This window comes from Erythrolamprus reginae, chromosome 1 (assembly GCF_031021105.1).
Source record: "Erythrolamprus reginae isolate rEryReg1 chromosome 1, rEryReg1.hap1, whole genome shotgun sequence".
Lineage (NCBI taxonomy): Eukaryota > Metazoa > Chordata > Lepidosauria > Squamata > Dipsadidae > Erythrolamprus > Erythrolamprus reginae.
The window spans coordinates 105655072-105679751 of NC_091950.1; the positions used below are offsets into that span (position 1 = coordinate 105655072).

Genomic DNA, 24680 nt, shown 5'->3' on the forward strand with positions numbered 1-24680 from the left:
TCTTACGAACTTTTTTCGTCTTACGAACGCCAAACCCGAACTTCCGGGTTCAGCATTCCGGAGGCTACTGGGAAGCCCCGCAGCCCGGCTGTCACCTTTTAAAACAGCTGGGGGGCTTCCCAGCAGCCTCCCGAAGCCGAACCCGGAAGTTCAGGTTTGGCGTTCGGCTTCGGGAGGCTGCTGGGAAGCCACCCGGCTGTTTTAAAAGGTGACAGCCGGGCGGCGGCGGCGGCAGGTTGGTAAGACGGAAAACGTTCGGGAGGCCGGTTTGGGTTTTTGGCTGGGAGGGAGGGCAGGAGGTCCGGCGCTGGGGGAGGGAGTCAGGAAGGTCCTCCTGCTCCCCCCTCAGTGAAAAACACAAAGAGGGTCTGCCCCCGCATGACAGGCAGGGTGGAGCAGCGGGTGTCTGAAACCGCCAGCGGCTTCAGCTTCCCATTGCTCCGCGGGCGGCGGCAGACCGCCTTTGTATTTTTGGCTGGGGGGGGAAGCAGGAGGCGCAGGATCGGGCTGGCGGCGGGTGCGGGAAGAGGCAGCAGGTCTGCATCCTGGGCGGGCGGCGGGCGAGGAGGCGCGACCGAGCGGACCCGGCTCAGGCTCCGGCTAGGACGGGGCGGGCAGCGGCTGGGCGCTGCGGGGAGGGTGCGTCCGACTCGGGGCTGGCGGCGCCTGACGCAGCGGGGAACATCAGTGTGGGAGGCAGGAGAGGACCAGGCAACCGGAGCAGCGGCGGCGCCGCTCCCGGCTTGGCTTCCCTCGCCGCCGCAGGCAACACGCGCTGTGATCTTCCCGGCCGGTGAGGCTCAGCGACGGAAGGCAGCTGCCGGGTGGGGCTTGATCCGCTGAGGCTGGCTGAGTCGGAAGATCGCTCCCGGCTTGGCTTCCCTCGCCGGTGCAGGCAACGCGCGCTGCGATCTTCCGGCTCAGCCAGCCTCTGCAGACGGGAAGATCTTTGGGGAAGGCGGCCGCAGAAGGAGGAAGAGGAGGATAAGCTGCAGCAGCCCCTGCTCCCCCCGGCACAAAGCTAACCCCGCCCCCTGGGCAGCCAGAAGGCTCCTTTGGGAAGGCGGCCGCAGAGGGAGGAGGTGGAGAGGCAGGATAACTTTGCGCCGCTTCGGAGCCCGTTTCTTTCCTGCTGTCACTATCTCCTTGAAGGTTTTCCCAACGAAGCGCTGCGCTGGGCTCCGAAGTGGCGCAAAGTTCTCCCTGCCTCCTCTGTGGCCACCTTCCCCAAGGAGCCTCCCAACCGCAGAGGAGGCAGGGAGAACTTTGCGCCACTTCGGAGCCCAGCGCAGCGCTTCGTCGGGAAAACCTTCAAGGAGATAGTGGCAGCAGGAAAGAAACGGGCTCCAAAGCGGCGCAAAGTTATCCCGCCTCTCCACCTCCTCCCCCTGCCACCGCCTTCCCAAAGGAGCCTTCTGACTGCCCAGGGGGCGGGGTTAGCTTTGTGCCGGGGGAGCGGGGGCTGCCACCCGAGCGCTCTTGCCCAGCGGGAGGCGAAGCACTGGGGTGGGGGTGGGGCTGTCGGGACACCTCCCACCCCAGCACTTTGAATCCCGCCGGCCAAGAGCACTCGGGCAGAAGCTTCTGCCAGACACGGGCAATGAGGGGGAAGCTTCTGCCCGAGTGCTCTTGGCCGGCGGGATTCAACGTGCTGGGGTGGGGGGTGTCCCGACAGACCCCACCCACCCCAGTGCTTCACCTCCCGCTGGGCAAGAGCGCTTGGGTGGCAGCTTCTGCCAGACACGGGCAATGAGCGGGACGAGCGGCGCGGAAGCCGGTGGCTGTGGCAGCTGCTGCAAGAGGCTTCCGCGCCGCTCGTCCCGCTCATTGCCCGTGTCTGGCAGAAGCTTCTGCCCGAGTGCTCTTGGCCGGCGGGATTCAAAGTGCTGGGGTGGGGGGGGGGCTGTCGGGACACCTCCGACCCCAGCACTTTGAATCCCGCCGGCCAAGAGCACTCGGGCAGAAGCTTCTGCCAGACATGGGCGATGAGGGGGAAGCTTCTGCTCGAGTGCTCTTGGTCGGTGGGATTCAAAGTGCTGGGGGGGGGGGGGCTGTCGGGACACCTCCCACCCCAGCACTTTGAATCCCGCCGGCCAAGAGCACTCGGGCAAAAGCTTCTGCCAGACACGGGCGATGAGGGGGACGTCACTTCATTCCTCCATGTCACTTCGCCGCTTCGCCGCTCCTTGTGGCTGGGGGGGGGGAGTTAGGAAGGTCCTACTTCTCCCCCCCAGCCAAAAACTCAAAGCCTATCTCCTGCCGCACGGTTTAGCCAGGAGAGGAGCGGCGAAGTGACTTGGAGGAATGGGAAGCTCAAACCGCCCAGTTTGAGCTTCCCATTCCTCCACGTCACTTCGCCGGGTTCGGGAGGCTGCTGGGAAGCCCCCCCCCCCGGCTGTTTTAAAAGGTGACAACGTTTTTTTTGCGGGTTTTTTTTGTTGTTGCACGGATTAATTGACTTTACATTGTTTCCTATGGGAAACAATGTTTCGTCTTACGAACCTTTCGTCTTACCAACCTCCCCCCGGCACCAATTAAGTTCGTATCTTAAGGCAGGGGTCTCCAACCGCCGGTCCGCGGACCGGGACCGGGCCGTTGGGGGTTTTCAGCCGGTCCGCGGCGCCAGGGCCCCCTCGGCCTTTCCGCGCTGCCCACCGCCCGCCCGATTTGCCCCCTCTGCTCCTCTGCCACCTCCTGCCTTTCACCGCAGCTCCTCCCGCACCCGGAATGCACGCCCTGCCCGCCTCACATTTGCCGAGAGGACTTTCGCCCCGGGCTCTCAGCAAGGGGGCTGCATGAGAGGCGGGGCCGGCGGAAGGTGATATTCAATGTCGGGGGCGCACGGGCGGTTTTGCGCGCGCTCCCTATCTCCCTGCTAGCCCACTCGGAATACTGTATTCAAAATAAGAAAAGCCTTCACCGGCAAAGGCTTTTCTTATTTTGAATACGTATTCCGAGTGGGCTAGCAGGGAGATAGGGAGCGCGCGCAAAACCGCCCGTGCGCCCCCGACATTGAATATCACCTTCCGCCGGCCCCGCCTCTCATGCAAACCCCCTTGCTGAGAGCCCGGGGCGAAAGTCCTCTCGGCAAATGTGAGGCGGGCAGGGCGTGCGCGCGTCACCGCTGAGAAGAACGGAGAGAGAACGAGAGTGAGTGAAAGCAACAGACAGCAAGATAGAGAGAAAGTGAGAAAGAGAGTGAGAGAAAGGGGGGGGGAGAAAGAGATAGCAAGAGAGAGAGAACAAGAGAGAGAAAGAGCGTGAGAAACAAAACAAGAGAGAAAGAGCGTGAGAAACAAAACAAGAGAGAAAGAGTGAGAGAGAGAGAAAGCAAAAGAGACAGAAAGAAAACAAGAGAGAGAAAGTGAGAAGAAGAGAGAGAAAGAGGGGGAGAGAGAGAGAAAGAGAGAGGGGGGAGAGAGAGAAAGAGAGGGAGAAAGAGAGGGAAAGGGGGGGAGAGATAGCAAGAGAGGGAGAGAGAAAGAGAGAGGGAAAGGGGGAGAGAGGGGGGAGAGAAAGAGGAGATAAAGGAAGAGGAGAGAGAGCAAGGAAGAGAAAGAAAGAAAGAGGGATAGAAAGAGAGAGAGAGTGAGAGATGCTCAGTGAGCCTTTCTTTGAAGTTGCCTTTCTTTCTTTCTTTCTTTCTTTCTTTCTTTCTCTTTCTTTCTTTCTTGCTCTTTTTCTTTCTCTCTTTTACCTTTCCTTCCTCTATTTCTTTTCTTTCTCCTTCCTACCTTCTTCCCTCCCTCCCTCCAGTCCTTCCTCTCTTACTCTCCCCTTTCATAAGTTTCCTTGCTTCCTTCCTCTGTTCCTGTCCCTTCCCTCTTTCCTTCTTCCTTCCTTCCTTCCTTTCCTCCCTCCCTTTCCTCCCTCCATTTCTTGCTTTCCTTTTCCTTCCTCCCTTCTTTCCTCCCTCATTCCCTTCTTTCACTCCTTCCTCTCTTACTCTCCCCTTTCACACCTTTCTTTGCTTCTTTGCACCCTTCTTCTGTTCCTGTACCTTCCCTCTTTCCTTCCTTCCTTCCCACCCTCCGTCCATTCATTCACCCATTCCTCTCTTGATCGCCCCTTTTACGGCGCCGCTGACAGCTAGCTCCCCCCCCCCCCACCGGGCCATGGAAAACTGGTCTAGCTGAAAGCCGGTCCCTGGTGCAAAAAAGGTTGGGGACCTCTGTCTTAAGGTACCACTTAGCACTTTGAAGCTTATTTATTTAGCACTTATTAGGGTGCTCCTAGTGGGAAATGATACTTTTCGTTTGGACAACATGCTTAAACTTAGAAAAGCCACATGTTAGTACTAAAAATCCGGACTAGAAGCAGTGAGAAAATATCTGTTTAAAGTCATCCATATCCTTCGCAAAGGGACTCCGGGGGGCATATAGTAAAATACTAAAACATGAAAATAGTATATAAAAGTTAAAAATTTAACAAACCAGCAAAGTTTGTTAAAATTTGACTGGCAAAGAGGGCTAACAAGCCCCACAGCTGTATGCGCCTATGGGCTCCCCACAAAGACCACTAAACTATGATTTCATTCCTTTCTGGAAGGCCCGGGGGGGGGGGGAGTACTTCTGATGCTGGGGAGGAAAGGAAATATTCCACAGGGCAGGGCAGTGGCAGAGAGGCTGTCTTCCTGGACCATGTCTTTTGGAATTATTTAACTTGCATGGTCCACAACCAGAGGTGGAATTCAGCCGGTTCGGTTGAATAAGTTTGATAATAAAAAATACAAAACAATGCTGGCTTGGTTTATTGATTTGTTAACTTAAAGGTGTAAGATGCCTACTTTAATCATTTTGGAAATTTAATATGCTAAGCTGAAATGCTTGATTCTTTGAGAACCAAATGATAAAAAAAATAGGGATAGAAATTATTAATTGACAATGAATACCTCTTACAAGCAAAATTTGTATGAAATGTTTTATAGATGGCATTTACCACCAGCAAGACTAGCAAAGATGTTTAGGAATATGTCCGCAAAATGTTGCAAATGTGTGTCTGAGTGGCAGTCCCTTCGGGACTGGGCGGCAAAGAAGTATGTATGTATGTATGTATGTATGTAATGTATGTATGTATGTATGTATGTATGTATGTATGTATGTATGTATGTATGAATGAATGAATAAATGAATAAATAAATAAATAAATAAGGAAAAATTTCCTTCTTTTTTATTAAAAGAAATTAATAATAAAACAAAACCAAAATTACTATTAAAACTAAAACAACCAGCAAAACCAAAAACACAACTATTAATAAATCCATGCTTTAAAATCTTCATTTCTTAAATATTTATCGTAGTATTATAGTAATCTAGTAATACTATGAAAATCTATCTGAACACCAATGCATCAATAAATATATTTCCATAAATCATACTTTTCTATAATTTCATTCAATATTTCCAAGCTCAATTAATTTTCAGGTACTTAGCATTTACTATTATTAACTTTCATCAATCTTCTACATTTCCAAGTATATTTTAAATTCATAATGCAAAGTCATAAAATCATACAGTACATATCACAAACCCCTTATTTATCATATGTATCTTCCATTAATTTTACCTATGTAATTCTATATACAGTAGTTCTAAAATTCTAATCCAATTTTTAAAATTAATACATCTTAATATTAAACAACACCTAAATACTGTACATCTTTTACCAATATTCCATAATCAATCCATATTTAATAATCAATCATCCCTCCTCAAATTTCTACCACTGTTCTCATTTCTGGGTACCTCTCTTGTCTCTTCCCCCTTTTCTGTCTCACTTGTTTCTCATTTCTCCCTCTTCCTCCCTTTTTCTCTCATTCCTTCCCTCTCTCACGTCTCTCTTTTTCCATCCCTGTGTCCTCTCCCTTTGTGTGTGTGTGTGAACTCTTGAACCATTTCCAAAAACGCAAGGGCTGGGGTTTTTTTCCTGTTATTATTTAAGTGCTTTTTACCATATGCTTTAAATCAATAGTCATTTCTCTCTCTGTTTTTCTCTCTTTCCTCTCATTCTCTGCCTCAACCATTTTCTCATTTCTCTTTTTTTCTCCCTTTTTTTCTATCATTTCTCTCCCTCTCTTCTCTCTCTCTCTTGCTTTCTTTCTCTCTCTCTCTCTTGCTTTCTTCCTCTCTTACTCTCTCTTCCTTCCTCTCTTCTCTCGCTTTATTTCTCTCTCCCCCTCTTTCTCTCTTTTTCTCACTTGCTCTCTCTTCCTTTCTTCTCTGTAGGCCGGGGAAGGTTTTTCTTATTTTGAAAATAAGGACAGGCTTTCCAGAAGCGCTCTGGCTGTAAGAGGCTTTTCTCCCAGTGCTTTGGGGATGCCAGCCCCGCACCTCTTGCAGCCCGTTTGCTAGCGGCCAGATGAGGAGGAGAAGCCACAGCCACCACCGCCGCTGCAGCCACTGCTGCAGGCAGAGCGGCGCCCCAAGGCGGGAGGTGGAGGAGAGAGCCGGAAAGAGGGGCAGATCGGGTGGGTGGATCGGGTGGGTGGGGGGCAGCGTCGAGAGGCCAGGGGCACGAGGAAGCTGGAGGCATCGTCGTGGGGCGGGGGCAGCTGCGGCTCCCTTTCCTTCTGCCTATGTCTACTGCCGGCCCCTCCCGGCCCCTGCCCCCCTGCGGGCTGGTAGGGGGATGGGGACCGCGCGTGAACGTGCGCCCGACACATAAAATAACCTTTGCCAGCCTCCACACTTTTGTCGCTCCCCGCCCCCAACTCCAATGCCCAGTTCCTTGCACGGCCTTGGAAAAAGGTGCGCGAGGGATTATTTTTGGGTGTATGGCCGCACACCTTAGAGTGAACGTTGTCAGGGGTGCCTGTGGTGGCCTGCGTGTTTTGCCAGTGAAAACAGGCTCTGAAGCTACATTTTTAGCTACGACAGCCTCCTGCACCTGCAACCCTCTGCCAGCAAAAACACCTTTCTCACAGCCCTCCCAAGCTCTGTTTTTGCGGGCAAAGGCACCACGAGCCAGTCCTTCTCTATTTCCAGGGCAGCCCCACAAGCCAAATCTAAGCACCCCACATAGCATAGTTTGCTATGGTGTATTTTTACTTCAAATATAATAATTTCTAAACGTGCATATATATCATGCATACTAGATATATTATTTAATAAAATTAATTACACTAATGAAAACCGTATATTATAGAGGCCGTAGACTTGTAGATGCTGACATGTGTGCAGTTCCCCATATTCTATTTAAATTGATGTGACATGTTTTCATTCTTTTTAATAAGGAGACACAGAGGTTCATATATCTGAAGTTCTGCCCCAGAGGTTCATGTGCCTTAAGTTCCACCATATTGTCTTAGTGGCATTGTATCTGCTTCATTAAATCACATTTAATTTTTGAACTGTCCCCAAGATGGATCCTTAGCACATCCTTCAAAAGTATAGCATGACTTCTGCCAGAAAATGTTTTACTATTGTGAGAGTTTCTTTTAAACCACAAACGTCTGTTGGCACTTCTGACTCTGCGAGGTTTTAAAAGATTAGATACAAAAGATTAGATACAAAAGCAATTTCCTTTAATATCAGTTTAGCATTCTGTACAGAGACTGTCTGCGATACTAAGAATACAGTAAATGAAAACATTGGTAGAGGGTTGAAATGCGCATGGCCATATCAAAAGACCTTAATGATGTTTCTTTTTTTCAAATTATTAAGATATTTTTTTATATGGGTATGGCTAGCTGATGAGGCAAAAATAAGGCTGAAATAGATCTATCCTAGTCTCCCTTAATTTTCAAATTCAGCAAAAAAACATGTGACACATACAGATAGAATTGTCGGCTATCAATAAAATTAACTGCCTTGGAAATGGCCCTGGGTTGGGCCCAGAGGCAAAAAAAAGGAGCTGTGATGTTGCTTCAATACACCAGGGTGATTCGACACAAAAATTTGTAACCCTTCCCTGGTGCAGAGCTGAAGGGATTGGATACTGTAGCCTAGAGGATAATTCTCTGCCTTATAAGGAAAAGGTTGCAGGTTCCAGTCCCAATGGGTATGGCTAGCTGATGAGGCCAAAATAAGGCTGAAATAGATCTATCCTAGTCTCCCTTAATTGTCAAATTCAGCAAAAAAACATGTGACATATAAATATATATATGTAATATATTTATATTTATATTTTTTAATATTTATATTTATATATATTTATATTTTTTTTCAAACAAACTTAAAGTAAACCACTCTAAACTCGACTGCAAGAAATACAACTTTAGTAACCAAGTAGTTGATGCATGGAACTCACTACCAGACTCTGTAGAATCATCACCTAACCCTCAAAACTTTACCCTTACACTATCCAATGTTAACCTCTTCCTATTCCTAAGAGGTCAGTAAGGGATGTGCATAAGTGCACCAGGGTGTCTTCCGTCCCCTGTCCTAATGTTTCTCTTTCACTAGTATCCAGTGAAGGGCTACCAAAATTTTTACTACCACACCGTGGGCGTGGCTTATGCAGGACACCCTGCATTTTCTTTCAACATCTTTCAGTGCAAATTGGGTGCTCTGGGGTGGAGTTCCATTTTTGCTACCCCACTGCTTTCCGTCCCCCCCCACCCAGCCACCCATCCCGGGCCAGGCAGTAGCCCACCCCTGCTAGTCGTATCATGTATATAAATATTATTATATCTTTGTATACCACCAATAGCACTTGACAAAACAAATCAATAAAATAAATAAATATTATATGTGGCTCTAATTCTTATGCTCCTGCTAATATAACCAGAGGTTTATGTACTCGGAGAATCAAGTAAAAAAAAAAAACAAGTTAGTGTGGCTTTGTATCAAGCAAAGCTTTGCATACTTGCATAACTCTTGCAACTCAGAAGTCAAATTACTGGATAATAATATCATGTGAAATATCACATGAAAAATGCAAGGTCAGCTGCATTGTCTCTTTCTCTGTCATGAGTCATAAAATTCCTGAGGTTCAGTACACTTCAAGAAAGCAACTTCTTCTTTTGGGAGTCCATGTTCTTATGGGGACAGGTCAGGGTGGGTTCAAACCTTTAAAGTGGTCTTGGGCAGTGTTTCCCAACCTTGGCAACTTGAAGATATCTGGATTTCAACTCGCTGGTTGGAGAATTCTGGGAATTGAAGTCCAAATATCTTCAATTTGCCAAGGTTGGGAAACACTGGTCTAGGGGAACAATCCATGCCACTAAACAAAAAACAACAACAACAACAACAAAAATACCCAATCCACCTGGCATCTGTTTTAGGGGAGGAGGTTCAATTCATCACCCAATCAAAGACTGAAATAAAGCGCTCCAGGCTGCCAGCATTGCTTCAGAATTTGGTTGACTCCTCTTCCCCGGAGTGATATACAGTATATCACTTTCCAGAATTGAAAGCGCCAGTCTGGAGCTGACAATCTTCGGTAGAATCGTGTTATTCCTGTGACTCGGCGTCGAGTCCCCATGTTGTGTAGCCGTCTCCCGTTTGCCTGGTAATTCGTGGCTGTTTTCTCCCGTTTGAAAACGAGGCCCCTTGCAAAAGGCTTTGCGCGCCTTGAGTTGGGTTGTGTCAAACGCCCCTTTGGAGTCCGCTAGCGGTTGCGTTGCTAGCTTGAATCAGCCGCTCGCAGGTCGGTTTGTCGGGGGAGGTTGCATGGAGGTTGACTGTAGATTTTCCTCGGGGTTCAGCTTGGCTTTAACGCGGGCTCGGAATAGCAAGAATGCACCAAAGAAATGGCGAACGAGTGGGAGCCCCCCCCCCCAATTAAAATAATAGCGCTTTAATCTGGCCTGGTTGCTTTATTTTATTCAGAAATCCAAATTTAACCATCTCTCTCTCCTTGGGATAAGCATTTTTCCTTCTTTCCAGCTCCTTCCCTGCGCTTAAAAAGAAAGTTAGGGGAAAACGGGTGGCCGCCTTCAAGCCAAATCTGCGAAAGGTCGAAGCACTTTAGACTCGGTTGCAAAAAAAAAAAAAATGTTATTGGATGAGCGGCTTCATTTCAAGCTACTTTGGAGCGTCTCGCTGTTTTCCAAATGACGCCTTGTTGTTGCTCCACTCCAAAGGCGCAGCCCACGATCAAAGGTCGCCCGCCTGTGACACATGGAAACTTGGTGGAGCCCTAAGCTACGTAAAAGCTTGAAGGCTCCCTTCTTAATATTGCACTTTACAAGGTCTCAAAGGTGGGGCGGTAAAACAAGATTTTCGGTCAACGCACCGGCAAGCATTAAAAATGAAAAATCCGAATGGAATGAACTCGTTGGCAAAAAATGAGGGGGGGGGGATTGAGATAGGATACAACTCAAAACCTGGTCTTCCACAATTTCTCAAAAGTAAAACTTGTATATATATAGATATATAGGTCGGCCATCACACCATCAGATGACCTTACATTTAAAATCATGAGATAATAAATATTGCCAGTAAAAGAAACAAAAAAAGCTGATACGTTTTATGCTTAAGACTTCCCACCATTCTTGTAGCCCGTCTTTGAACGGGTCCAAAGACGGGATACAAGAATGGTGGAAGGTCTTAAGCATAAAACGTATCAGGAAAGACTTAATGAACTCAATCTGTATAGTCTGGAGGACAGAAGGAAAAGGGGGGGACATGATCGAAACATTTAAATATGTTAAAAGGTTAAATAAGGTCCAGGAGGGAAGTGTTTTTAATAGGAAAGTGAACACAAGAACAAGGGGACACAATCTGAAGTTAGTTGGGGGAAAGATCAAAAGCAACATGAGAAAATATTATTTTACTGAAAGAGTAGTAGATCCTTGGAACAAACTTCCAGCAGATGTGGTTGATAGATCCACAGTAACTGAATTTAAACATGCCTGGGATAAACATATATCCACCCTAGGATAAAATACAGGAAATAGTATAAGGGCAGACTAGATGGATCATGAGGTCAGTCTTCTATGTTTCTAAGCAAAAAGAATGGAAAGGTATAGAAATATATAGCATTGATGATGGGCTAGTTTTGGCTGTTTTCTCTCATCCTCCCCACACTCCTTTTTTCACTTTGAGTTACCTCCAATGGGAATGAGGTGACTATTTGTGCAGTTTAATTGCCTTTTCTACTGTTGTGATGAAGAAATGCTTGTACTCTTTTGGGATTTTGATGTGTGATGAGACAAAAGTTCCAGGTGATAATGCATAAAAATCAATTTAAATGATAATGCTAATGGTGAGAAATCTGCAAGAGTGTATTTTGGTAACAGTGAAATGGAATAGTAGGTTAAGTACCTAAATATTTTTCTTCATATTGTGATAAATTCCAATTATTTGATACACAAGATAGAAAGTGCTTTCAAATTTAGTAATATTTCATTTTAGTGGTTTGACTTTAGAGGCCAGTAATTTAACAGATCTTCAGGCTCAGTGTCATTGCCTTTCAGGAATATTCTGTCACGTGCCCAGAAAAAAAATATTCCTATTTAGCACTCATAAAAGTTTTATATAATGCTGGCATACTGATATGGGGAATAGAAAGTTGAGGCTTGGGATACAAACACCGTTGTTAAGATTATTGTGTTGGTTTTAGATTTAGAAGATCTGATAGGACAACATATATTTTATTATGTAGGTCGAATAGAAAAAACAAGATGAAATCCCTTTTGGTGACTGCAGTCATTACCACCTTTGTTCTGGTTTTGTTCCTCCATTCGGGTAAGTAAATGAACCCCACGGTAAGTGGAAACCGAATGATGACAATGCTAGAACCAGAAGAATAGAACAGGAAGATGAAGGTGGCTTCCTAAGGCTCAAACTGAGTTTTAGTTTGATGGTTTGGAATTCCACAGATAATATAATAATGATAGAAAAAAGTATATTCCTTTGAGAACAACAGATTCTTGGCTTGAATTGTATGAAACACTCTTTTATCACCAAATTGTTGGAGCAATCCTAGTGATCCTTACCATTTTGTGTGTGTGTTTGGGTCAGTTTTGACTCTTGGCAGCTATACGAATATGTTCATGCAGTTTCCCTGTCAAGATTTTTGAAAATCTGAAATCTTTTCAGAAACTAGTTGTGGAGCTGTGAACGATAACGCAATTGTAATTGTAAATACATGGATTTGTTTGCCAAGCTGTTTTTTAGCCTTGGTGGCACAGTGGTGAGAGTGCAGTACTGCAGGCTACTTCTGACTGCCGGCTGACTGCAATTTATCAGTTCAAATCTTACCAAGCTTAAGGCTGACTCAGCCTTCCATGATTCTGAGGTGGGTAAAATGAGAAACGCAGATTGTTGGGGCATGAGATTACATAATCGGTATGCTGACTCTGTAAACCGCTTAGAGAGGGCTTTAAAGTACTGTAAAGTGGTATATAAGTCTAAGTGCTATTGCTATTAACATTGTTAAACCTTTGAACAGTTGCTAAACAAAAGAGTTAGAAAGGATTGGTTATAATGTTTTCTAACAGGGATTCTGTTTCAGAAAGAAACATTGTGTTTAGTTTCTTTTTTCCCCTTAATTATTTAGGAAATGCCTTAGTGTGCTACCATTGTCCAGTTACTAACTGTGACAATCAGGTAACCTGCACAGGTGAACAAGATACTTGCTTAACAATATATCATGGTGAGTATTACTTTATCTCTTTTGTATTTAATTTCTGAAGAAATATACAAATGTATTCATCTGATATTTAGACTGATTTTAATTATTCTGAGTAGTTTAATATCCATACAATGAAGTCAGCAATACAATTTCAATATACATAGTATCACTTTGAAGGAACAACAACCCCCACCCACTGTTACTTGTGTGCCTTTGAATCATTTTTCCTTCCGGTGACTGCCCAACAAATCCCTGCAGTTTTCTCTGCAAACCATAGTTTGCCCTTACCTCCTTTAAAGGCTAAGGTCTCACTTAGCCTTTAAAGGAGGTAAGGGCAAACTATGGTTTGCAGAGTCAATGGCCCCAAATCACCCAGCAGCCTTTTTGTAGCCTGCTGATTTCATCATTACATTAAAGTCTCTCCCCCACTTGCAGAGATAAAATCAAACAAAAGCAGTTCCTATCACATTACCTCTAGAATGGGAAAGATCTCTCCTTTAGTATATAGGCCCTCAATAGTCAGGATTCAGGGCTGGCTACAGCAAGGAAACTGCTTTGGTCTGCTTTGGCTGCCCCGAATCTACGGAGAGGGGCGGCATTCAAATCAAATCAAATCAAATCAAATCTATCTCTATCTATCTATCTATCTATCTATCTATCTATCTATCTATCTATCTATCTATCTTTCTATCTTTCTATCTATCTATCTATCTATCTATCTGGTGGGCCCAGAGTAGGGGTTAATCCTCTATCCTGGTGCTTCTTAACCTCTCAGCGGCTTTTGATACCATCGACCATGGTATCCTTCTGTGCCGACTGGAGGGGCTGGGAGTGGGAGGCACCCTTTTGCGGTGGTTCTCCTCCTACCTCTCCAGTCGGTGGCAGTCGGTGTCAGTAGGTGGTCCCTAGGCCCCTCCCTTGTGGAGTACCTCAGGGGTCGGTCCTCTCCCTCCTGCTGTTTAATATCTACATGAAACTGCTGGGTGAGATCATCCAAGGGCACACAGTGAGTTGTCAACAATACACTGATGACACCCAGTTGTACATCTCCACCCCGTGTCCACTCAGTGAAGTAGTGGAAGTGATGTGCCGGTGCCTGGATGCTGTTAGGGTCTGGATGGGTGCCAACAGGCTCAAACGTAACCCAAACAAGATGAGTGGCTGTGAATATTGCCTCCTAAGGACAATTCTATCTGTCCATCCATCACCTTGGGGGGGAACTTTTTAACCCCTCAAAGAGGGTCCACAACTTGGGCATCCTCCTCGATCCACAGCTGACATTAGAACATCATCTTCCAGCTGTGGCAAGGGGGGTGTTTGCCCTGGTTCGCCTGGTGCACCAGTTGTGGCACTACCTAGACAGGGAGTCTCTGCTCACAGTCACTCGTGCTCTTATCACCTCAAGGTTTGACTGCTGCAATGCTCTCTACATGGGGTTACCTTTGAAAAGTGTTTGGTAACTACAAATTGTGCAAAATGCAGCCGCACAAGCAGTCATGGGCTTGCCCAGACACGCATGTATCTCTCCAATACTCTGCAGTCTGCATTGGCTGCCAATCAGTTTCCGGACTCAATTCAAAGTGTTGGTTATGATCTATAACACATTAATCCCAGCGACCGGTTAGGTCCCACAGAGTTGGCCTTCTCCAGGTTCCGTCAACCAGACAATGTCGTTTGGCGGAGCCTAGGGGGAGAGCCTTCTCTGTGGTGGCCCTGGCCCTCTGGTATCAGCTCCCCCGGGAGATTTGTAGAGTCCCCACCCTCCTTGCCTTCCGTAAGAGTCTGAAGACTCACTTAGGCCACCAGGCCTGGGGCCATTAGATCTTGTCCCCTGCTCAATGAATGTGTTGAGAGAATGTGGAGTGAATAGGATGATTGGTTTTTTTGATGATTTTCTAGGTTTTTTTTTAGATTTTTAATTAGTTAATTGGATTTAAGATATTGTGTACTGTTTATTTTATATGCTGTGAGCCGCCCCGAGTCCCCAGAGAGGGGCGGCATAGAAATCCAATAAATAAATAAATAATAAATAAATAAATAGTAACCGAGTAGTTGATGCATGGAACTCACTACCAGACGCTGTAGTATCATTACCTAACCCCCAAAGCTTTACCCTTAGACTATCCACTGTTGACCTCTCCCGATTCCTGAGAGGTCAGTAAGGGGCGTGCATAAGTGCACCAGAGTGCCTTCCATCCCCTGTCCTAATGTTTCTATTTTACTAGTATCATGTATATCAGTGATTTTCAACCTTTTTTGATCCGCGGCACATTTTTTACATTTACAAAACCATGGGGCACATTGAGTGGGAGGTGTAGGGGGGGGGCTAAAAAAAGTTTGGACAAAAAATTATCTCTCTCTACCTCCCTTTCGCTCTATTTCTCTCTCCCTCTTTCTCTCCCTTCCTCTTTTTTATCTCTCCATCCCTCTTTCTTTCTCTCTTCCTTCTTTCCTCTTTTTTGCTCTCTTTCTCTCTCCCTCCCTACTTCCCTCTATCTCTTTCTCTCTCCCACCATCCCTCCTCTCTTTCTTTCTCTTGCTTTCTTTCTCTCTTGTTCTCTTTCTCTCTTGCTTGCTTTCTCTCTCTCTCTTGCTTTCTTTCTCACTTGCTTTCTCTCTTGTTTTATTTCTCTCTCTCTTGCTCTTTCTTTTTCTCTTTCTCTTTCTTTCTCTTGTTTTCTTTCTCTCTCTGAGCTTCGTGGCACACCTGACCATGTCTCGCGGCACACTAGTGTGCCACGGCACACTGGTTGAAAAACACTGAAGTATATAATAAACATTGTTATATCTTTGTATACCACCAATACCAAACAATAAAATAACTAACTAACTAAATAAATAAACAACAAGCCCAATCAGGCTTTTGAGTGCATGGCAAGAAGGTCAACCCTTATTTCAGGGTTCAAAAAATATAAGGCTTATTTTCTGGGAAACGTGGTAAGTTTTTAGTACTCTTTTAAAAAGTACTGATAACACTTGTAAGGTGGCAGATCAAACGGCTTTCCAGGGAGGATGTTGCAGAAGGAAAGTGCCACAGAGATTTCTTACTGGATTCTAGAAGATTGCATTGCTTAATCCACTGTTTCCCAATTTTGGCAACTTGAAGATATTTGGACTTCAACTCCCAGAATTCCCCAGCTAGCATTTGCTGGCTGGGGAATTCTGGGAGTTGAAGTCCAAATATCTTCAAGTTGCCAAGGTTGGGAAACACTGGATTAATCAACAGGATCTGCAGCAAGCCTGTTAATGTATGAGGAGAGTAATCCTTGTTTACTAAGGTTGTGCACACACAGAAACGTTTAGATTGAGATAAGCTGCGAATAACTACTCAGCCACAGGCAGATATACTAACTTGCGTTAGTTTACTTTAAGCATGTTCCTATAAACATGTTCCTATAAACACTTTAGCATGTTCCTATAAACACTTTAAAATAATACCCATAAGTCAGAATAACAATCCAAATATTACCAAGTACATAATCTTTCTTACCAGTTGTCTTTGTCATAATCAGTAAACAAAGATATCAAGCCTAAACACATTTTAGCTGTAATACATAACTAATGCAGAGAGATTGTAGATCTAACCTAATAATGAGTAGCCATTAGCAGTAAGTAGCAAGGCAAAGAGAAACAAAGAAGGTGACTCAGAGAATGAGCAGCACCATCTTTTTTTCCTGAATTTTCCTGTGTTTGGATGGCTTATCCTCATTCTCTGCTTTGAAAAAAGCCCTCCCGCCTGGCTCCGGGTTAATACTGACATTTATTGAGTGATAATACCCTGCTCCAGACTATAGTATGAATGAGTGATGGTTTTATGCTTGCTTTAAATTGGGTTTAAAATTTTGTATTTGTTTTTATTACATGTACTTTGGGGTATTTTTTAATTTTTGTAGTCATTTTATTGTTTAGGCCATCCTGAGTCCCTTAGAAGGGTGGCCTATACATTGGAAAAATAAAATAAAATAATTAAATTAAATTAAATTAACTATGAACTCTAGCTCCCTCTTGTGGCAATCTGAAATACCTCAGCTAAATAGACATAGCTCATTTATAACACATATTGTTGGTTTATGTATACAGTGATCCCCCGCTCGTTGCGAGGGTTCCGTTCCAGGAACCCCCGCAACGAGCGGGTTTTCGCGAAGTAGCGCTGCGGAAGTACAAACACCATCTGCGCATGTGCAGATGGTATTTTTACTTCCGCAGCGCTAGCGAGGAGACGAAGATTGAGGACTCAGCTCGGAAGCTGCACGGGTGTTTTAAAAGGTCTCCGCCGGCATGGGGGGCTTCTTAGCACCCCCCCAAACCCGAGTTGGGGGTTCGGGAGGTGGTAGGAAGCCCCCCATGCCGGCGGAGACCTTTTAAAACACCCGTGCAGCTTCCGAGCTGAGTCCTCAAGCCAAGCGCAGAAGTTAGCCTTGAATCCCTTTGAATCCCGCCGCTTCTGCTGGATACGGGCGATGGGGGGGCGAGCTGCCACAGCCCCTGGCTTCCGCGCCGCTCGTCCCACCCACTGCCGGTATCCAGCAGAAGCTGCTGGATTCAAAGTGCTGCTGGGAGCCGCAGGCGAAAGGAGCTCGGGCATCGGAGCGCGGCGCCAGGCATTGTTCTCCGGACCCCGCCCGCTCAGCCCCGCGGCGGCCCTTTCCCTCTCCAGGCTGCGGGCGGGGTCCGGAGAACAATGCCCGAGCTCCTTTCACCTGCGGCTCCCAGCCCACCGCCTGTCTCCTGCTGCTCGGTTTAGCCAGGACACGAGCGGCGAAATGACTTGGAGGAATGTGAAGCTGAAACCGGCCGGTTTCAGCTTCACATTCCTCCAAGTCATTTCGCCGCTCGTGTCCTGGCTAAACCGGGCAGCAGGAGACAGGCTTTGAGTTTTGGCTGCGGGGGGAGAAGTAGGACTTTCCTAACTCCCTCGCCCCGCAGCCAAAACTCAAAGCCTGTCTCCAACGCGCGCTACGATCTTCCGGGCGAGCCAGGCTCAGCGGATCAAGGCAGCCGCTTGGGCCGAGAGGAGCCGGCCTTGATCCGCTGAGCCTGGCTGGCCCGGAAGATCGTAGCGCGCGTTGGCTGCACCGGCGGCGAAATCGCTCGCCGCTGCAGCCAACGCGCGCTACGATCTTTCGGGCGAGCCAGGCTCAGTGACGGAAGGCAGCCGCTTGGGCCGAGAGGAGCCGGCCTTGATCCGCTGAGCCTGGCTCGCCCGGAAGATCGTAGCGCGCGTTGGCTGCACCGGCGGCGACATTGCTGCCGGCTTGGCTTCGCTCGCCGCTGCAGCCAACGCGCGCTACGATCTTCCAGGCCAGCCAGGCTCAGTCACGGAAGGCAGCTGCTTGGCCCGGGATGTTGGGCCGAAAGGAGCCGGGCTTGAAGATCGCAGCGCGCGTTGGCGGATCAAGGCCGGCTTCTCTCGGCCCAAGCGGCTGCCTTCCGTCACTGAGCCTGGCTCGCCCGGAAGATCGTAGCGCGCGTTGGCTGCACCGGCGGCGACATTGCTGCCGGCTTGGCTTCGCTCGCCGCTGCAGCCAACGCGCGCTACGATCTTCCGGGCCAGCCAGGCTCAGTCACGGAAGGCAGCTGCTTGGCCCGGGATGCTGGGCCGAAAGGAGCCGGGCTTGAAGATCGCAGCGCGCGTTGGCTGCGGTGGCGAGGGCTTGCAATAGAGGGTGGAGGAAGCGGCCATGGGAGGGCGAGCTGCCTCAGGGAGGAGGATCGGGCGGGACCAGGTGGGGGCTGGAATTTCTCCGCCAGGGCGAAGGGCAGGCGAGCGGCGAAGGGCGGGCGAGCGGGTGCTGGGGAGGGCTTCTCGCCCTCCCGACAGCAAGAGGGGGGAGCGAACGGCGTGGGCAGGCGAAGGGCGGGCGAGCGGCAGCGAGGAGTTTGCGTGGGCGGTGGGGAAACTCCTCGCTGACGCCAGCAAGAGGGGGAAGACCCAGGGAAGCCGCTGCCATCTACGCATGCGTGCCCGGCACGCATGCGTAGATGGTATTTTGACTTCCGGGTTGAAAAATCGCGAAGTACCCTGTTCGCAATGGTTGGGGACGCAATAAACGGGGGATCACTGTATACAGTATAGTATTGCTAACCCAACTGTTATGGATAGAGTCCTAACAAAGCCAGTCACTGCAGAAACCACAGGAAAGAGATGATCCCACAGTTAATTAGTTTCTATGCCATTTAGGGCTTTTATGTGTGGCAGGAAGTTCAATGCTCAGGTGGCCATTTTGTAGAATTTACAAGCTTGTTGATAGTACCAGCATGCCAAGAAGCATCTACAACACTGCAGGCTATCTTCTAACTAACTAGCTGTAGTTCAGCAGTTCAAAACTCACCATCAGCTCAAGATTGACTCAGCCTTCCATCCTTCTGAGGTGGGTAAAATGAGGACCCAGATTGTTGAGGGCAATAGACTGATTTTGTAAACTGCGTAGAAAGGGCTGTAAAAGCACAATGAGGCTGTATATAAGTCTAAATGCTAATGCTAATAATGAAGGGCAGAGGATATCTTCTCCTGAGACAAAAATCAAACATGTGATTTCTAGTATGCATTGAGTCCTCAATTGTTCCATTCTCCACCATTGTGGTTGTGATTAAGTAGCAAGCTGATTTTTCAGCAATTGAGTTATATATTTAAAAAAAAGAAACGTGATGTTAAGGATGGACATATTGATCTTGATTTTTCAGCTGTTAGGTTATTTTAAAAAAAATCAAAATAAATAGGTTTTGGTGCAAAGCATAATTTACAAAAAGTCTTGAGTTGGAAAAAAGATAAGACACTTCTTATTTTTATTTTTTTTATTAGAGAAAAGAGCAAAAAAGGAAAAGTGATACATATGCATGAATGTTATGGCAGAGCAAAGGTTGAGAAGAACATGTGATTGGTCCTGGACAATCTTTTTTCCCCCTTCAAACAAATACCCAGGCAAGCAGGGAAATGGAGAGTTGATGCTGAGAAATACAGTGGTATCTCTACTTAAGAACTTTTCTAGATAAGAATCGGGTGCTCAATATTTTTTTGCCTCTACTTAAGAACCATTTTCTACTTAAGAACCCAAGCCCAGAAAAATTTCCCAGGAAATTTGAGAGTGGCACGAAGGCCCGGCCAGTTTCTTGCCATTCCCCCTTTAATCCCAGCCATCTTGGGCTTTTCTGAGGAGCCTTTCGGTGGCGCTTAAGGAGGCTTTGGCAGCCCAGAGCGAATGTAGCATTTTCCTTTCTGTGGGCATTTGGAGAGGGAATAAACCACTTTGCTGTGGTGACTCCCTCATGCCACATCCCGTACACCCGGCGCGAGGTTGCCTCCTGCAGCGTCTGGGCATGGAAAGGCAAAAGGGGAGCGCTCACCTCACCTTCTTCCTTCGGCAGCGACTGTCCTCCTCCTCTTCCTCCTCCTCCTCCCACCCAAATTCCGAGCTTTTATTTCTTTCCTAATGGGTTTGCATGCATTATTTGCTTTTACATTGATTCCTATGGGAAAAATTGCTTCCACTTACAAACTTTTCTACTTAAGAACCTGGTCACGGAGCAAATTAAGTTCTTAAGTAGAGGTACCATTGTATTATGTCTTGGAAGAACAGTTAATAGTTTTGGAAAATTAATATTGGGTTAAACAGAATTGTACTCCCACATGCCTTCCTTGGAAAAATAGTTATCTAGTAGGAGCCAGCAGCTCTGCAAACCCCTAAAAGAGTCAAGCAGGTAGGCTTATGTAAATTCTAGAGCGGTAATGGCCAATCTTTTTTTGGTTTGTGTACCAAAAGTGCTATGTGTGGGTGTGCTAGCATGCATGCATGTGCCCACACCCCTTCGCTTCCCCCTATGCATGTGCACTCCTCTGCGCTGCCCCCCCCCACATGCGCATAGGCTACTTTGAAGCCTGGTAGGTGAAAAAAATGGCTAAACTGGAAGTTTCGGAAAATGCATTTCCAAATTGCCGTTGTGCTGTTTTTTGCACTCCGGAGGGTTCAGGGGAGCTTCCTAAAGTTCTGGAGTGCAAAAAACACCACAACAGCACATCAGAAGTATGTTTTTCTGAACTTCTAGTTTGTCCGTTGGGTATTTTTTTTTGCCTTTGGGGCTTCAGGGAATCTTCCCTGAGGCATCCGGAAGGAATATGGCCTTTCCCAAGGCCAAAAGTCAACTGGCCAGCATGCGCATGTGCACTGGAGCTGAAACATGGCAAAGTCTGCACAGAAGTAATTTGCAGGAAAAATGCCAAGAGAGAGAACAAGAGCCAATCAGAAGTTTCTGAATTCAAGATCCAAAGGAATATGAATGAAGTTGTTTCCTGGAAATTGCTCCTTTGGTGACATCTCTTAAATAGGCTAGGGGAGGGGCCAATTAGTCCCAAGCCTTACTCCTGAGGAGACCTGCTCCTGAGGAACCATTCCTGCCATTTGGCAGCTCTGCGTGCCTGTGCATTGGGAATGGGCTCCTCCTCTTCTTTCTCATTACTGATGGGAGCATCTGGAGGTTCTGAAGACCCTTCTGTACCAGAGGCTGAATCTCCACCTCTGGTATGGAATCCTTTCCAACCTCCTCACTGTCCAACTCAGGTGATAGCTGCACAGGCTGCTGGCACCTCTGCGCTGTTGGAATCAGCTACCAGCTGCACAGCCTGCTGGTGGACCACAACAACCATTTACATTAGGACCACCACAGCCACACCTCCCATGCCCTGATACCTGTCACACAGTTGCCCTTCTGCACTGGGCCAGTGCTACTGCTAGCGGCACTATATTGTATGGCTCATGCCAATGCTGCTGCTTGTGGCAGGAGACCTTGTGGTGTGGTGTGCTGTTGTGCAAGCAACATCACCAGTGTGATGAGCAGCACTGCCAGTGTTCCCTCTAATATTTTTGGGGGGTGGGCGGAAAAGTATAGTGTCTGAGCAGCAGTCCCTTCGGGACTGGGCGGCACAGAAATAATAAATAAATAAATAAATAAATAAACAAACAAACAAACAAATAAAAAACCCACCCTGTTTTGCCTCAGAGAATTTCAAAATCAAATACTGTACTGTGTGTCTATAACAGTGAGCTCATAATAGGGCAACTCTATCAATATCAAAATACCACTTAAATAGTTGACCTAGTTTCAAACTAGATTTTGATTTTCTTTCTCTCTTCCTTACTCCCATTCTTTTTCTTTCTCTTTTCCTTCCTCTCTTTTTTCTATCTGTTTCTCTCTCTTCCTCTCTCTCTCCTTCCCTCTCACTCTTTCCCTCTCGGCTTCTGGGCAGGTTTGATGTTGAGTTGATGATGATTTTTAAGTGAGCGATTGCTCACTGCTCAACTTAGAGGGAACTATGAGCACAGCATCCAGCCACAGAAGTCAAGAAGCAGCGCAACAAATGTCAGGGCATGGGAGTCCTGATTGCGCCAATCCTAAGATAAGCAGGTGTGGGGCAGCTCCACCCCTGCCCTTTTACACATGCACCTCACCCCACCTTGTACGACCAGATGGTGTGTAGGGCTTAACTAAGGCTTATTTTGAGGGTAGGGCTTATATTAGGCGCAGATGTGAAAATAGGCTAGGGCTTGTTTTTGGAATAGGTTGTATTTTCAGAGAAATGGTAGTAAATTCTTATTTTACTAAAATGCTTAATTATGCAGACAATATTTTCTAGTGAGTGCCTGAGGAATCATTGCTGGTTTTATTTTCTTCTTTTTTTGGTGGAAAAAGAAGAATGTTTCTTATTTTTTTCCAGTTTTATTTAGCCTAAGGCTGTTACCAAATGTTGGGATAGAGGGGTAATAAAATAGAGATGGTAAAATATGTCAATGAAATAAGATTGAATATTTTTGATTAAGGACTTGGGCCAAATCAAAATCTTTACAGCAACTTTTTAAAACCTTTTGGGGATTTCATATAGAAAAGTCTTACAATACAATTTAAGGTGTTTTTAATTTAACGACTGATTAAAAAGACTGAAATTATTGAACAGACTACATTTTCCACTTATATGCACAGAAAACTTTTAAAAATTTAGTAGGATTAAACTGAACTTTATAATTGAGGGTTTTTTTCTTTTTAAGGTATACGAAATGAATCCAGGTGCTGGAAGTATTCTGACTGCAATGTGGACACTATTTCAGAGCATTTTGGAATAAGAAGATTCAGATATATGTGCTGCCAAAGTAATTTGTGCAACAATGGTCCAAATGTAGTAACTAAAAACAATGATACAAATGTAGTAACTAGCAAAATACTGGTTCTCAATGGTTCTTTCTTCCTGACTGTTGTTGATACGTTAAAGTCTTTAATCTGGAACTGAAATGAGGCCTTGTTTTACAGTTTTAAAAAAACCCAGAATACTGGTATCTTTTGAGAAAGTGTTCCCGCTGGGCAAGATTATTATTAACATACAGTATTATTATTTAATTTGTTTGCTCTACTGCACTTTTCATATTATTCCTTGCATTACTTAATTTCTATGGGAAATTTACATTTAATCTGTAAGGAATTTGCATTAGCAAAATGCGGATATATAAAGACTTACTTTTATTCAGAACATCTTTTGAATCTCATAAAACTGTCAACTACATTTTAACTTGCAAGCCATTGTTGCAATAAAAGTGTTATTGCATATTTAACTCTGAATTGATTTTTTTTGGTATCTTGTGGCCCTTTTTGATGGCATAGCTGACGCTTCTCCAGTAAGCTAAAACATTCTAGTTGTAGCAGTGAATGATACACCCTCTCCTGTCTACTTTTGTGGAAAGGAACCACTTTTGTGGGTGGTTCCTTATCAACACAAGGTATCCACTCCCGTGAACTCTGTGCGGAACTCAAGAACGACTTGATCTAAGAGAAACAAACTTATACATAGATTACCATGTTGAACGCATCAAAAGCAAGACTCACAATCTATCCTCCATCATCCAACCCACTATCCCTCAACAACAAATCAACATCCCACGCACAACCAACCAAGACTAGGAAAGCGTGCCCCTTACTTCCTTAATCCAATCCAATACTAATTTCAAATGCAAACTAATCAATGCAAGAATCTTAATTAACAAGATGGTTAAATTCCTACTACTACTAAACATTGACACTTTCGACATTATCTTTGACTGCGAAACATGGCTAAATGCATCCCTCCCCAACTCCATCATCACAGCAAGAAACTATCTTGTCTCCCAGTCCGACCATGAATCCCACAAAGGGTATTCAAAAAGTCACTGAACCTAAAAATATCCAAGTTACACATGATCTCATCCTCCCCGAAACCATCAGCAAGAGAAAGCACAGGCGGTGCTTGGCAACCCAGATTCTGCTTTTTGTCTTCTCAGTGGCTTGGAAGTCTGACAGGAAGGGAAGGGGAGGTGGCAGCTGGCTGAAAATGGAGCCAGAGCTTTACCGCCGCTACCACCTTCTTCTCCCCCAGCACCGCTGCCACCCAGTAGGAGGGAGCCTAAAAGCTGAATTCGCTAGTCAGGCTCCCTCCCAAGGTGGGGAGACATGCTACCAAACCCAGCGGTGGGCTACCAGCCGGAACACTAAATTGCGCTCGCCGTCACAGCTCGTAAATGCTTGCGGGGTCAGCGCAATTTTGCTTCTGCACCTGTGGAGATAGCAAAATCGCACAAGGAGCTGCAGGTGCGCCCATGTTTCAGCAATGTTTTTTTGCTTCCCCGCATGGTGAAACATGGGTGCACCTGCGGCTCTGTGTGCCATTTTACTACCTCCACAGGTGCAGAAGCAAAATCACACTGGCCCTGCAAGCACTTACGAGCTGGGGCGGCGAGCACAATTTAGCATTCCAGCTCGCAGCCCACCAGTGACCAAAGCCCACCATGGCCAGCGCTGACTTTGGGATCGGTGGCAGGATGGCAGCTCCTTTAAATACAACACAAGGCAAAAAATCTCTGGTGGGCATACGTGTTTAAAGTAACGCATTCATCCGCTCGCTTTTCCAAAACTTTTGGAAAGAACTTTTGGGGGATCACCTCTTTCTCGTCCCACCCTTCTTTCAGCAAACAGAAGCGTTGGGAAAGAAAGCGACATTTCTGATATCCTCGCTGCTACAAGGACACCTCCTCTCCCTTGAACAGCACCCTCTTCTTTTGCCCAACAACAGCTCTTCTGAGCCACGTGTTTTGGATCAGGTCGCGGAAGGCAGGCGTGGGGAATATTTGCTTTGTGGTTTACAATGC

General features: G+C 46.3%; 1 protein-coding gene across 2 annotated transcripts; it reads left to right on the top strand.

Annotated features, from left to right (window-relative positions):
* Positions 1-9290: 9290 nt before the first annotated feature.
* LOC139157876 (CD59 glycoprotein-like) lies at positions 9291-23114 on the top strand. 2 transcript variants are annotated; one of them, XM_070735099.1, is made up of 4 exons: positions 9291-9450; positions 11548-11630; positions 12445-12540; positions 22557-23114. In XM_070735099.1, exons 1-4 carry the CDS (start codon positions 9422-9424, stop codon positions 22793-22795), a joined length of 447 nt encoding a protein of 148 aa, XP_070591200.1. In that variant the 5' UTR covers positions 9291-9421; the 3' UTR covers positions 22796-23114. The 2 variants fall into 2 exon arrangements, with proteins under 2 accessions (XP_070591200.1, XP_070591209.1); XM_070735108.1 differs by lacking the exon at positions 9291-9450 and adding an exon at positions 9508-9588.
* The last annotated feature ends 1566 nt before the right edge of the window (positions 23115-24680 follow it).

Coding starts and splice junctions, on each gene's coding strand:
- LOC139157876 (XM_070735099.1), top strand. CDS start 9,422: ATGTTGTGTAGCCGTCTCCCGTTTGCCTG. Junction 9,451..11,547: donor AGCCGTCTCCCGTTTGCCTG/GTAATTCGTGGC, acceptor TTTATTATGTAG/GTCGAATAGAAAAAACAAGA. Junction 12,541..22,556: donor TTGCTTAACAATATATCATG/GTGAGTATTACT, acceptor TTTCTTTTTAAG/GTATACGAAATGAATCCAGG.